The 13,567-nt window shown below is 66.4% G+C and overlaps 1 protein-coding gene and 1 long non-coding RNA gene across 2 annotated transcripts in view; both read left to right on the forward strand.

Moving 5' to 3' along the window:
• POU2F2 (POU class 2 homeobox 2) overlaps positions 1–13,567 on the forward strand; it is a 59,304-nt gene that overhangs the window by 8,385 nt on the left and 37,352 nt on the right. The window contains exons 4-7 of the mRNA XM_075070704.1: positions 10,108–10,290; positions 10,346–10,367; positions 11,784–11,888; positions 13,204–13,320. Coding sequence (XP_074926805.1) covers positions 10,108–10,290; positions 10,346–10,367; positions 11,784–11,888; positions 13,204–13,320 — 427 coding nt within the window. The remainder of the gene's footprint in view (positions 1–10,107; positions 10,291–10,345; positions 10,368–11,783; positions 11,889–13,203; positions 13,321–13,567) is intronic.
• LOC116819499 (uncharacterized) lies at positions 7,701–8,575 on the forward strand. Its single transcript, XR_004372424.2, has 3 exons — positions 7,701–7,817; positions 8,268–8,333; positions 8,541–8,575. It is a non-coding gene; the product is annotated as an uncharacterized LOC116819499 (long non-coding RNA).

Below are 13,567 nucleotides of genomic sequence, written 5' to 3' on the forward strand. Positions count from 1 at the left end.
CGCAGAGGGAGGGAGCGGGGACCCAGTGTGTGGGGAACGAGGGAGTGTGGAAGGCCGCAGAGGGAGCGCAGGGCCATGCGGGTGTAAAGGCCATGTGGGGGCTGAGATACAGGAGGAGGGAATGGGAGAGGGACTGGACCGGGGGCGAGTGAGGGGAGTTCCGGCCCTGGGGCCAGGGGTGGGGGAGTCAGGACGGAGCAGGCACCAGACCCAAGAGGGTGAGAAGGGTCCATGACTAGAACAGGGGGGCTGGACATTTCCGGGACTGGAACGTTGGCTATGGAAGGTTCCGAGGCGGGAACGTTTCTGTTGGAAGATTCTGGTTCTGGCATGTTGGGGTCGGGAAGGTTCCAGAGCTGGCACACTGGGAGCGGGATGATTCCAGGACTGGATCGTTGGGGATTGGAAGGTTCCAGGTGGTATCTTGGGTCTGGAACATTGGGGTGGGAAGATTCGGGGGATGGAATGTTGGACCTGGAAGTTTCCATGACTAGAACAGTGGGGGTGGGAAGGTTCCGGGGCTGGAACTTTGGTGGTGGGAAGGTTCCGGGGCTGGAATGTTGGAGCTGGAAGGTTCCATGACTAGAACAGTGGGGATGGGAAGGTTCCGGGCTGGAGGTTCGGGGCTGAGCTGTTTGCACTTTGGGGGATCCCCTTCCTCAGCCAATCGCCCGGCCCCTCGGTGGCGCCCCCCAGCCTGTCCTCGGCCCCGGGCCCAGAGCTCAGAGCAGCCTGGCAGGTGGGTGGCTTGGGGTTGGGCGAGATGGAGCAGGGGGGACGTCTCTCTCCTCATCAGCATTTAATGAGGTCGGAAGTGGAGCCACTTAATGAAGTTTAATGGAGTTTTAATTAGCGTCAGCTCAGCTGGGACAGCGAGTGACAGGCACCACTGAGGCCCTGCCTGCACTGCCCGCCCCCGCAGCCTCCAAACCCTCCCCCATGGGCCAGCCAGCTCTGGGGGCAGGGAACAGGGCACAGGGCCTCTCCCCTCTAGGGGGCGCCGGCCCCGATCTGCCCCAGGGTGGGGGCTGGCTGGGTGGGGGGGTGCCAGCTCCCATCTGGCCCCATCTGATGCTCATTCAGTGACCCACTCATGATGTGGGTTCACCAGGACTCAGCCCCCCATCCCCAGGGCAGGAGTTTCCCCTAAATTCCCCCAGCCTCCAAAGGCACCAGGCCAGGCTGTGTGCCCCCCCCCCCATGTCTGTAGCCTTGTGTCAGTAAGGGGGGGCTCCCATGACCCGCCTGACCCCACTCCCGGCCCCCTGAGGGGACAGTGTCCAGTCTCGCAGCGGGGACTCAGGGCTGACGGACAGCTCTGCCAATTGGCCAAATTGGGCAGGGGGAGACTCCAGTTGTGGGGGTGAAGGGGGATGGTGGGGGGGGAGGGAACGGCCCTCGCCCCTGCCTCCTTATCCCCATCTACCCTCCCACCCCAGCTGAGCCAGGGGCCTTGGCATGCTGAGCTTACCCACAGCGGTCGGGCTTGAGGGGAATTGGCAGAGCAGTGGGGGCTGGTGGTTAGAGCAGGGGGAGCCTGGACTCCTGGGTTCTCTCCCCAGCTCTGGGAGGGAAGTGGGGTCTAGTGGTTAGAGCAGGGGGGTTGGGAGCCCGGACACCTGGGTTCTCTCCCCAGCTCTGGGAGGGGAGTGGGGTCTAGTGGTTAGAGCAGGGGGGCCTGGACTCTCCCTGCTCTTTGTGTGTGACCTTGGGCAATTCCGCTCCTTTTGCTTTTTCTGCATCTCCCCCCATGAGGCACGTGTCCGGGTCTGTGCTGAATCTGCTCCTCTCCGGATGGTTTAATTCTCTCCCGTCTTGTATTGAGGGAGGGGCGGGGGTGAGTCCCCCTAGTTCTGGGCCTCGATCCCTGGGCGAGGGGAGCAGGCAGCAGAGCACTGAGCCTTGTGCAGTGGTGACCTGTGGTGCCGGGGCGGGGGCTCAGGGAGGCAGACGGCGCTGGGGGGGCCATGCAATGGGCTGGCTGGTCAGAGCCGGCGGCCCCCCCTGCCGCCCCCCCGAGGCTCATCGATCGGCAGCCGAGACACTGAACCATTTCCCATTGTCAGATAAACTCCCCGCGGCAGCCCCGGCGGGGGGAGGGAGCTGGGGCTGATGGACATGCCCCCCAGGAACACCCCCCCGCCCTCCCGGCCAATCATTCACCTGCTGTTTTCTCTCCCCCTCCATCTTCCCGTCCTTTCCCCGCTGGTCCCATCTCTGCCTCCCCCTGCAGTCAGTTTGCCCCCCCCCCCCGTACTGGGGAGAATTATTTGCACTGGAAATGCAAGTGTCAGCATGGTGCCCTTTCTGTGCAGAGAATTATTGTGGGGCCTACAATATTGGGTCTCACACGCTGTGCCCCCTGCAGGGCTGTGGGAGGGGAGACCCAGGGGACAGAAAAGGTTGTGGGGGTTGCAGGTGACGGGAGAGGAAGGTGCAAGCAAGTGTGTGAGGGAAGGGGAAGAGGCAGGTGAGTGTGTGAGGGCAGGGGAAAGTGCAGATGAGTGTGCAAGGTCAGAGGAAGGTGCAGGCAAGTGTGCAAGGTCAGGGGAAGAGGCAGGTGAGTGTGCAAGGTCAGAGGAAGGTGCAGACAAGTGTGTGAGGGTAGGGGAAGATGCAGGTGAGTGTGCAAGGGCAGGGGAAGTGCAGGTGAGTGTGCAAGGTCAGAGGAAGGTGCAGGGAAGTGTGCAAGGGCAGAGGAAAGTGCAGGCAGGTGAGCAAGGGCAGGGGAAGAGGCGGGTGAGTGTGTGAGGGCAGGGGAAAGTGCAGGCCAATGTGCGAGGGCAGGGGAAGGGGCAGGCGAGTGTGCAAGGGCAGGAGAAGGAACAGGTGAGTGTGCAACAGCAGGGGAAGGAGCAGGTGAGTGTGCAACGGCAGGGGAAAGGGCAGGCGAGAGTGTGAGGGCAGGGGAAAATGCAGACCAGTGTGCGAGGGCAGGGGAAGGGGCAGGCAAGTGTGCAAAGTCAGGAGAAGGAGCAGGCGAGTGTGTGACAGTAGGGGAAGGGGCAGGTGAGTGTGCGACAGCAGGGGAAGGGGCAGGCGAGTGTGTGAGGGCAGGGGAAGGAGCAGATGAGTGTGCAACAGCAGGGGAAGGACCAGGTGAGTGTGTAGATGCTGGGGGGGACACAGACGTGCACATGGAAGATGCCCCCCACCAGGCCACTTCACTGGGTCTGGCCCAGCTTGGGGAGAGGCTGGGGGGCCGGGTCGCACCCTCGCCCACAGCACCCCCTGCTGGGAGAGGGCCTGGGTTCACCCACGCCCCACGCCTAGGCCCAGCCCCATGCCTGGGCCTGACCCCCCCCATGCCTGCACCCCCATCTCCTGCCAGTCCCCCACTCCTGCCCCTACGCCGATCTCCGGGGAGCACCCCCCCGGCCTTTCCTCCTAACCCCACCAGCCCCAGGGAGCGCCCCCGGCCTTTCCTCCTAACTCCCCCAGCCCGGGGAGTGTCCCCGGCTCATTCCCCCTCCCTCCAGCCCCAAGAGCGCTCTGCCTTCGCCTAACCCCCAGCCCCGGGGAGCGCCCCCGCCCTTCCCCCTCACCTCCCCCCCCCTCAGACCCGGCGATCATACGCCGCCGTCCCCTTGCCCCGCCCCCACCCCGGGGGAGCGTTCCCCTGGCCCTTCCCCCTCACCCCAACCTCGGGCAGCGGCCGACCCAGCCCTCCCCCTCCTCCCGCTTCCCGCCCGGGGCGCATTCCCCGGCCCCTCCCCCTTCCCCCCTGCCCCTCAGCCCCAGGGAGCGTCCCCAGCCTTCCACCTCGCCCTGGCCCACATCCGGGAGCGTCCCCCAGCCCTTCCTCTTGCCCCTGCCCACCCAGCCCCAGGGAGCGTCCCTGGCCGTTCCACCCCCAGCCGGAGGCCCCCGGCCTTCCCCCTCACCTCCACCCCCCCTCACAGCCTGGGGAGCTCCTCACCTGAGCGATACTGACCCTCACCTCTTGTCGCACTAGCCCCAATCAACCAACGCCCTCAGATTCCCCCCGCGCCGAGCCTTGTCAAGTGCTCCCAGACTCTCACCCCCCAACCTCAGGCCCCCCAGCCTCTCATAGCGCCACGGCCCACAGCCTCTGCCGCTGCCCAGTCTGTGTCTCACAACAGCCTTCTCCCCGGCTCGATAGCTGCCCGCCAGCCGGCTACCCTGGGGGGTTGGGCCCACTGAGAGATGGGAACAGGCGCGAGTCCGAGGTGCCAGGAGTGGGGGGCTGGGGGCTGGGTGTGAATCTTCATGCGGTTCGTGCTGCCCCTGGCGGACAGCGCTGAGGCTCAGGTGCTCCCTGCAGCGGGCTTGCTGTGAGTGCCAGAACACGGGGCAGATTGGGTGTGTTGTGTCAGAGCCATGGGCCTGTCGCAGGGCTGGGCTCGTCTCCGGTCGGGGCCTGTCGCACGGCTGGGCGTGTGTCGAGTCGGGGGCCCTGTACACATGGGGTGGGCTGTGAAACGTTCGGGGACCCTGTCGCAACGGTAGTAATGCGTTGTCTGTGGTCGGGGGCACTGTCCGCACGGATGGTGGGCGTGCTGTCTGCTGTCGGGGACCCTTCGCAACGGGGGTGGTTTGTGTGTGAACGTCGTCGGGACCTTGTCGCACGGGGTGCAGCGTTCGTGTCCATGTCAGGTCCTGTGCAAGCAGGTGGGCATATGCCCTGTCACATGGGGGATGTGCATGTGCTTTGCAGGGGGCCTGTTTCATGTTGGTATGGTTTTCTGTGCCACGGGACCTTGTTCGACACCCATAGTCTAGTGGTCTCTGTCAAGGGCCTTGTCACATGCAAGGTGTGCTGTGTCGTGCCCAGAAGCTTTGTTGCACATGTGTGTGCATGTATTTGTGTCAGAGGTTCTGCTGCACACGCATGCTCGTGTGTGTCTGTTCGCAGGAGCTCTGTCATGCTGGGTGTTCATCGTGTTCGTGCTAGGGGCCCTGTGCACAGCAGTGTGCAGTGGTGCTGCAGGCCCTACGTTGCACGCCTCGTGAGCCTGGTTTTTGCCAGAGCCTCTGTTCAATGCGGGTGTTGTTGCTGTCTGTGCCACGGAGCTTTTCCACACGTGGGTGTATGTGTGTCTGTGCCAGGACCCTGCGCCGGCGGGTGTATGTGTGTCTGTACCAGAGCTATGCTTCGCAGCGGTCGTATGGTGTCTGTTGCCAGGAGCTCTTTCACACGCGGCGTGTATGTGTGTCTGTGCCAGAGCCCTGTGCACGCGGGTGTTGTATGTCTGTGCCAAGGAGCTCTGTCGCACGCGGGTTATCGTGTGTCCTGTGCAGGAGCCCTGTTCGCACGCAGGTAGTAAACTGTGTGTCTGTGCCAGAGCCCCTTCGCACGCGGGTGTATGTGTGCTTGTACAGGAGTCTGTCGCCTTGATATGCGGGGTGTATTGTGTGTCTGTGCCAGGAGCTCGTTCACACGCGGGTGTACTGGTGTGTCTGTGCCAGGAGCCTGTCGCACGCGGTGTATGTGTGTCTGTGCAGGAGCCCTGTCGCAACGCGGGTAGTGTGTCTGTACAGGCAGCTTGTCGCATCATGGGTGTATGGTTGTCTGTGCCAGGAGCCCTGTCGCACGCGGCGTGTACGTGTATCTGTGCTCGCAGGCCCTGTTGCCGCCTGGGCGTGCCCTGTGTCTGTGCCAGGAGCTCGTGCACGCGGTGTTTTCTCACCCCTCGCCTCCCCTGGCAATTTCCTCCCAGCTGACTTCCTGCTGCCCGCCGCGTTCCCTCCCTGCCCCCTGCTCCTTCCCTCTCCTCTCCAGGGGGTGGGGGTGGGAACTCCCCCTTGCCTCTGTCCCTGGATGCCTCCCGTCACCCCTCCCGACCGCCGGCACCACGCTGCCAGGGCCCCAAGCATCTGAGCTCAACCCGCCATGGTGAACCCCGACGTGGACTGCCAGTAGGGGTGGAATCAGGAGCAGGGGCTGGGCTGGGGGACCTGGAGGGGGTGGGTCAGTTCCTCTGCCTGGACCCCTCTGCATCTGGCCTCTGTTCAATGGGGTGGTGGGGTCCCGGCAGGCGATGCTGGTGGAAGTGGGGCAGGGGCTTGTTGGTGGGTGGGGGGCTGGGTGTGGGGGGAGCCTGGCCTGGGGATTGCTGGCCTGGGGTGGGAGGCACTGGCTGTGGGGCCACTGGCCATCGGGGCACTGCTGGGGGGGGCCACTGGCCATGGATGCAGGCTTGGGGGAGGGAATGCCTGTTATGGGGGCTGGCTGGGTGGGCCATTTTCTGCAAATTGGGAGCACTTTGCTGTGGGGTGGGGTGCTGCTGTGGGGGTGGCCCATGGATAGGGCCTAGCCCGTGGGATGGTGGGTGCGGCCGTGGGGGCTGGCCCGTGGTGGGGGCCTCTGTCAGGTGGGGAGTGCTGGCTGTCGGGGCCCTGCCTGTGGGGAGTGGGGCCTGCCGTGGGGTGGGGGGCTGGTGTGAGGGGCTGACCCTGGGGTGGGGGCTTCCATGGGGTGGGGGTCTTGCCATGGGGGGCTGACCTGTGTTGGGTGGGGTGCGTGGCTGTGGGGCCCTGCCTGTGGGGTGGGGCTCCGTCGGGGTGGGGGTGCGCGCCGTGGGGGCCCTGTCATCGGGGTAGGGGCTGGCTGGGGGGGCTGGCCCGAGGTGGGGGGCCTGCCTGGGGGGCGGCTGGGGGGCCGGCGGTTCCGCGGGGTATTTTTAGCCTGGGTTCAGTAATCTGAGGCTTTTTAAACAGCTAAAATGCGAAAAGGGAAACACATAGGAGAAGGAAAGTGCTGGGGAGGGATTGGCCAGGCCCTGCCCCCGCCAGCCTAGGGCATCGCACCAGCAGGGCCCAGCCCCCCAGCCAGGGCCGCAGTGGCAGACAGGGACTCCCATTGCCCCATGCGGCCACCTGGCCCTCGCTGCGACTAGCGGGAGGCTGGCTGGGGGGGGCTCAGGCTGGGCCTGGAGTCCAAAGGCTGAAATCGGCCGGGGCGGGCAGGTCGGGGGACGACTCCCCCCAATGGCCCAGGGAGTGGATGGATCCACGACGGGGCCAGAGAGCAAGACGCCGGGGGCGCAGCCGCACAGCTCGGGACGTCAGGCATGGCCTGTGGGACAGCCCTCGGCGTACCTGCCGCCAGCGACCCAGCCCACCGTGTCCACCCAGCGACCTGCCCCCATGTACCCCCCTCAGGGTACCCACCCGCCCGCACGTCCCCAGCCCCGTACCGGGCGCCCCTGTGTATCCCATCCACGAACCCTGCCCAGTTACCCCTCCCTGGTGTACGCCATCCCGCATACCAGGCCCCTGCGTATCTGCCTCCCAGCGACCCCAGCCCCCCCGGCCTATTCCTGCCCAGCCCCGTACCCCCCTCCAGTGTATCCACGCCCAGCATACCAGCCCCTGGTGTATATCTCAGCGTACTGTCCCCAGCGTACCTGCTCCCTGGTGTCCCCACCCCGCATACTCCCAGGCCCTGTGTACTCCTGCCAGCGTAGCGCCTGGCCGGCCTACTCTCTGCCCCACAGTATACGCCCCCAGCGTACCCACCTGTGTACGAGCCCCGCGTACCTGCATCCGGCCTGGAACAATTTGCACCCCCCCCGTCACATCCCATCCCGATCCCCAGCACAGAGCCTGCCCCCACCCCCCGCCTGTCTGTTTCGGGGTTTGTGCCGGTGACTCAGTCCCTCATGCAAATGAGGCAGCAGGCGGCTCTTGGCAGCCCTGGGCTCTGGGCCACTTGGTCCCGGGGGCGCAGAGCCAGCTGAGCAGGCAGGAGCTGGGGGGCTGTGTCTGCGGCCTTGGGGGCAGGGACCCCCTGGGGCTGGCCGGAGGGCGAGCAGGCGACGTGGACAGGCAGGGGTTAAATTCTCATCCCACAGGTAATTCCTGGGGGGGTAGATTGGGGTGGGGAGCAGGGTTGGGCAGGGGGGAGTTGGCTGGGTTGTGGGGCACCCCCAATTTGGGTCGGTGGGGGAGGGGCTGGGGAGGAAATCTGATGGGGGGGTTAGGCTTCAGGAGTGGGGAGCCCCAGCCTGAGAGCACTGAGAGGGGGAGGGGAAAGGGCCCATGTCCCATTCCTCTCCCCAGGGCTGGATCAGGGCCAGTTCTGTGCCCCACCTAGCTGGCCCCCCATGCTGCCCCCCATCCGGACACAGTCATTGAGCAGCCAACAGGGTCACAAAGGGGGGTGGGCCGGGAGCCAGGACTCCTGGGTTCTCTCCTGGCTCTGGGAAGCGAGTAGGGCCTAGTGGTTAGAGCGGGGAGGGGGGAGCCAGGACGCCTGGGTCCCAGGCCCGGTTATTCATCGCTCCCCGTTTCTCTCTCTCTAGAAATAAGAATGTCTAAGCCACTGGAGCTGGAGAAGGCACGAGTGGAGCCACATGGGGAGCACACAGGTACCCCCGAAACCCTGCTGGGGGCTGCCCCTCCACCCACAAGTCTCTCCCCCCAGCGGAGCCCACGAAGGGGGTCAGGAATGAGGCCCTTAGTAGGCCCTGTGGATGCCCTGGTTTGGGGGGGCAGGGCCCTGGGGTGGGGGAGTCGTGAGGGTTTGATCCTGCTGGGGGGCAAGAGACGAAGGTTCATTTTCTCTCTTGTTCCAGACACAGAACGAAACGGTCCCGACGCAAACCACCAGGTGAGTGAGAAGGGGAAGTTCAGGGGGGCCGAGGGAGAGCCCGGTGCGGGGGGGAGTGTGGCAGGGTCCAGAGAGGTGTGGGGGGCTGGGGGAGGGCAGGAGGGGGGAGCAGGAGGGTTGGGGGGGTACAGGGACCATGCAGGGCTGGGGGGAATCACGGTGCGGGGAGCGGCCTGGGGTCCTGGAGAGCATGGTGCAAGTGGGGGGAGCAAGTGGGGTTGGGGGGAACGGAGGCAAGGAGGGTCCCATCCTCACTGGACTGCGGGGTCCCCCCATCTGTTGCAAGACCCGCAGAGCAAGCCAGCCCCATTCTCCCCGGCCCCTGGCCCAGCGCCGAAGGTAAGAAACTGTAGCTGGGGGGCTGGCACCTCCTGGGGGGCCGGTGGGGGGCCAGGCCTCAGGGGGGAGCTGTACCTCACTGGGGGGCATCGGGGGGCTGTGGCCTGGGGGGCTTCACCTTGCTGGGGGGCCATGGGGGGCCATGCCTGGCAGGGGGCCATGCCTGGTTCCAGGGGTTTCCACACCCCCCCCCCCGTTCCTGTTTTTCGCTCGGTTGGCCTGGTTGCGGCGATGACTCAGGGGGTGGGGGGTGGGGGGAAATCCCGGGGCCCCGGGGCGGCGAACAGGAAGCGGGCTCAGCGGGCGGGGGGGGGATGGGGAAAGCGCATGAGCGAGCGCCCCACCCCCCCAGGGCTGCCAGCCCCCCTCCACAAGCTGGGAGCTGAAACCGCCCCCGCAGGACCATTGTCAGGGTAACCCTGGTCCTGTCCCCCCTCGCAGCTCCCAGCCCTGCCCCCCATAGTGGCCCCCATGCCGGCAGGGCTGGGGGAGGGGAATCTCCCCATGCCCAGCACCTCAGAGTTTCCGAGGGGGGGAGGTCCCGGCTCCATTGGGGGAGGGAGAGATCAGCGTGAGAAATGGCCCAGCTGGCCGGGGCCAAGGCCTCCCCCCTGCAGGCCCCCCTGACCCCCAACCCCCTCTGCTCCAACGCCCCCCGACTTCTGACCCCCCCCATCCCCCCCCAGGCCCTCCCTGTGACCCCCTCTGACCCCCCACCGGCCTCTTCGGCCAATCCCCACAGGCCCCAGCGTGCCCTTGACCCCCTCGCAAGTGCCCCCCCTGCCCCCTACCGTCTCTCTCTCCCCCAGATCAAAGGCAGAGGACCCCTCGCCTGGCTCCGCTCCAGCACCAGCCCCCCCTGGCCCAGCAGCCGCACCTGCCCCAGGCTCAGCTCATGTTCAGCCGCCAGCCAGCTGGCCGGTGAGTGGGGGCCCCCGGTGGTGAGGGGGTGGATGGCCCTGGGTGGGGGGTGGGGGCTTTTGGCTCAAGGGGCAGGAAACAGCAACGGGGCCTTTCCCCTGCAGGGGGCGCTGGCTCCCATCTGGCGCCCCAGTGTGGGCTGAGGGGGGTCCCAGCTGGTGATCTTGTGCTAAACAGGGGTGGGTGGCTTGCTTGCGCTCACCGTTGGCGGTTCAGGGGGGATGCGCTGGACTGAAACCTGCTGCTTCCCCTCTCTGTCCCCCCTCCACAAGGTACGATCTGTCTGCCGGCACCCCTGCACGCCCGGCTTTGCCCGGCCCCAGCTGACGGCCCTGATGCCCGCCCAGCAGCAGCCTCCTGCAGCAGGCGCAGGCCGCAGCTCCTGGCCAGCGGCCGTGCAGCAATCCAAACGCGGCCGGCTGCAGGCCCCACTGCCGCCAGCCAGCCGCCGGGGGGTGAGGCGCCACGCAGAGCCAGCCCGCAAACGCCCCGAGCTGGCTCTGTCGCGAGCCCATCCAGCTCACCGCGCAGGTAAAGGGATGCCCCAACAGGTGGCCCGCTGCAGCGCTCTGGGCAGCAGCGGAGGGGGGGGGTCACTGGCATCACACTGGGCACTGCAGGGGTCACTGCATCGCTCTGGGGCACAGTGGGGGGGTCACTGCATCAACACTGAGCACTGTGGGGGAGTCACTGCTTTCGCAACAGGCACGCGGGGGTTCACTGCATCGCTCCTGGAACGGTGTAGGGGGGTCACTGCTTTCACACTGGCCACTGCCAAGGGGGTCATGCACATCACTCTAGGACATGACAGGGGATGCGGTGCAATTGCTCTAGGCTGGCAAGGGGGTCACTGCATCACACTGGCACTGCACGGGGGGTCACTGCACTCGCTGCTGGGCACGGTGGTAGGGGGGTCACTGCTCCACTGGCCACTGCAGGGGTCACTGCATCACTCTGGTACATGACAGGGGGATCAAGTGCATCGCTCTAGGCTATGGCAAGGGGTTCACTGCATCACACTGGCACTGGCGGGGATCACTGCATTGCTCTGGCATGTGTAGGGGGGTCACTGCGTCACACTGGGCACTGCGGGGGTCACTGCATCACTCTGGGCATGGTGGGGGGTCACTGCATCGCTCTGGGCATGGCGGGGGGTCACTGCATGACACTGAGCACTGCAGGGGTCACTGAATACACTGGTCACTGTGGGGGGTCACGCATTGCTCTGGGCACTGCGGAGAGTTTTCTGCATCGCTTCTGGGCATGGGGGGGTCCCTGCATTACAAACAGGCACAGCAGGGGGTCGCTGGATCACACTGGACACTGTCAGGGGGTTCGCTGGAATCACAACTGGGACAATGCCGGGGGGTCGCTGCATCGCACTGGCACAGGCAGGGGAGTCACTGCATCGCTCTGGGCATGGTGGGGGTCTCTGCATCGCTCTGGGCACACGCAGGGGGTCATGCATCGCACGGGCATGGCGGGGGCTCGGCTGCATCGCTCTGGGCAATGGTGGAGTCGCTGCATCGGCACTGGGGCACCATCGGGCAATCACTTCCACTGGGCTGGCCATTGCAGGCTGGCATGCATTGCAACTGGCACTGCAGAGGGGTCACCTGCCATTGCAACCAAGCACCAGGGGCGTCACTTCACTGGGCTTTGGCATTGTAGGTAGCCGCTGCATCATGTGGAGACTATGGGGGGGGGTCATTGCATCCTGCTGGGCACTGCATGGGGTGCCACTGCAACTGCTCGCAGGCACTGCGGGGGCACTTGCACTGCACCGAGTACTGGGGGATAGTGTGTGTTAACTGTGTCCTCGCTGCACACCATAGGTGGGGAGAGCTGTCGCTTGCTGTGGGCACGGGGCCGCTGAGGCTCTGAGCCCCACTGGTGCCAGGCCCCAGCTTCCCGCATCTGCCCCCTGAACCTCTCTCTGTCCCAGGACATCTCAGCAGCTCCTTCCAGCTCCAGCAGGCTGTGCTTGTCCCTGGGCACCACCTCCAGCCGCCCGCCCAGTTTCCTGCTGCACAAGGCCCACAAGCAGGAGCAAGTGCAAGGTAGCAGCCCTGGCAGTGGTCCCCTCCCCCAGCTCCCCGCCGCCCCTAGCCCTCTAGCCCACGCCTGCCCCCAGCTCCTCCCACAGCGCCCTAAGTCCTCCCAGTGCCTGCCCTCCAGCTCCCCCAGCCCCCAGCGCCCTGCCCTCCAGCTCCTCCCGCAGCCCCCAGCGCACTTCCCCCCAGCCCCCCAGCCTCCAGCGCCGCTGCCTCCAGCCTCGCCGCCAGCCCCCAGCGCCCCCTCCCCCAGCTTCCCTCCCAGCGCCTCTGCCCTCCAGCTCCCCAGCCCGCAGCTCCTGCCCCCAGCTCTCCCCAGCGCCCTGCTCACCCAGCTCCCTGCCAGTGCCTGCCCTCCAGCTCCCCCAGCCCCAGCGCCCTGCCCCCCACTCCCTCCCAGCACCCTGCCCTCCCAGCTCCCCCAGTCCGCTCCTAGCACCCTGCCCCCACCTCCTCAGCCCCCCAGCGTCCCCTGTACCCCCAGCTCCTCCCCAGTGCCCAGTGCCCGCACCTCCATCCCCAGCTCCCCAGGCGCCCTGCCCCAGCCTCTCCCCCAGCCCCCAGCGCCCTGCCCCAGTCACCTCTGCTCAGTGCCCTGCCCTCCAGCTCCACCCAGCCTCCGCACACCCTGCTCCCAGCTCTCCCCAGCCCCCTCAGCGCCCATGGCCACCCCCAGCAGCCTCCTCCATCAGGCGTCCAGCATTCAGCCAGGGACCTCCTAGCATTGGCTCCCACGCACCACCCCAGAGAGAAAGCATCTCTGCCTGGGCAAGGGTCTCTGTATGGCCAGCCCCCCAGAGGAGGCACATCACAGGGGCTGGGCGCCCAGGCAAGGGGTCTCAGTATAACCTGTCCTGCACCCCCCACCCCGCAGAGGCAAGCGCATCGTGGGGGCTGGGCGCCCAGGCGAGGAGTCTCAGTATAACCTGTCCTACACCCCACACACCCCAGAGGCAGGCGCATTGTGGGGGCTGGGTGCCCGGGCGAGGGGTCTCAGTATAACCTTTCCTGCACCCCCCACACCCCAGAGGCAGGCGCATTGTGGGGGCTGGGCGCCCAGGCGAGGGGTCTCAGTATAACCTGTCCTGCACCCCACACACCCCAGAGGAGGCGTATCGCGGGGGCTGGGTGCCCAGGTGAGGGGTCTCAGTATAACCTGTCTTGCACCCCACACACCTCAGAGGAGGCGCATCGCGGGGGCTGGGTGCCCAGGCGAGGGGTCTCAGTATAACCTGTCCTGTGCCCCACACACCCCAGAGGCAGGTGCATCGCGGGGGCTGGGCGCCAAGGCTCACTCTCTCTCCTCTCCTGCAGGGCTGCTCCCGACGCCAAATCTCTTTCAGCTACCTCAGCAAAGCCCGGGGGGGCTCCTGCCAGCCCCTCCCCGCGCCGGGCTGCCTGCACAGGTGAGCCAGCCGGGGGCTCAGAGGGGTCGGTATCCACCTCCCCTCCGTCTGTCCGTCCATCCCCCCACCCCCATTGCTCTGTCTGTCCATGCCCCCCATTACCCTCCATCCCTCCTGCCCACACCCACATCCGTCTGTCTCCATCTACCCCCGCCACACCTCCAACTGTTTGTCCATCTCCCTTGTCATGGAGTGCCCGGGCGATGCTCTGGAACTGCTCCCCACTAAACCAGTCAGGACTTTGGGGAGCCTCCTCTCCCTTGGAGCAGACT

The sequence above is a fragment of the Chelonoidis abingdonii genome, chromosome 11, assembly GCF_003597395.2.
Source record: "Chelonoidis abingdonii isolate Lonesome George chromosome 11, CheloAbing_2.0, whole genome shotgun sequence".
NCBI lineage: Eukaryota > Metazoa > Chordata > Testudines > Testudinidae > Chelonoidis > Chelonoidis abingdonii.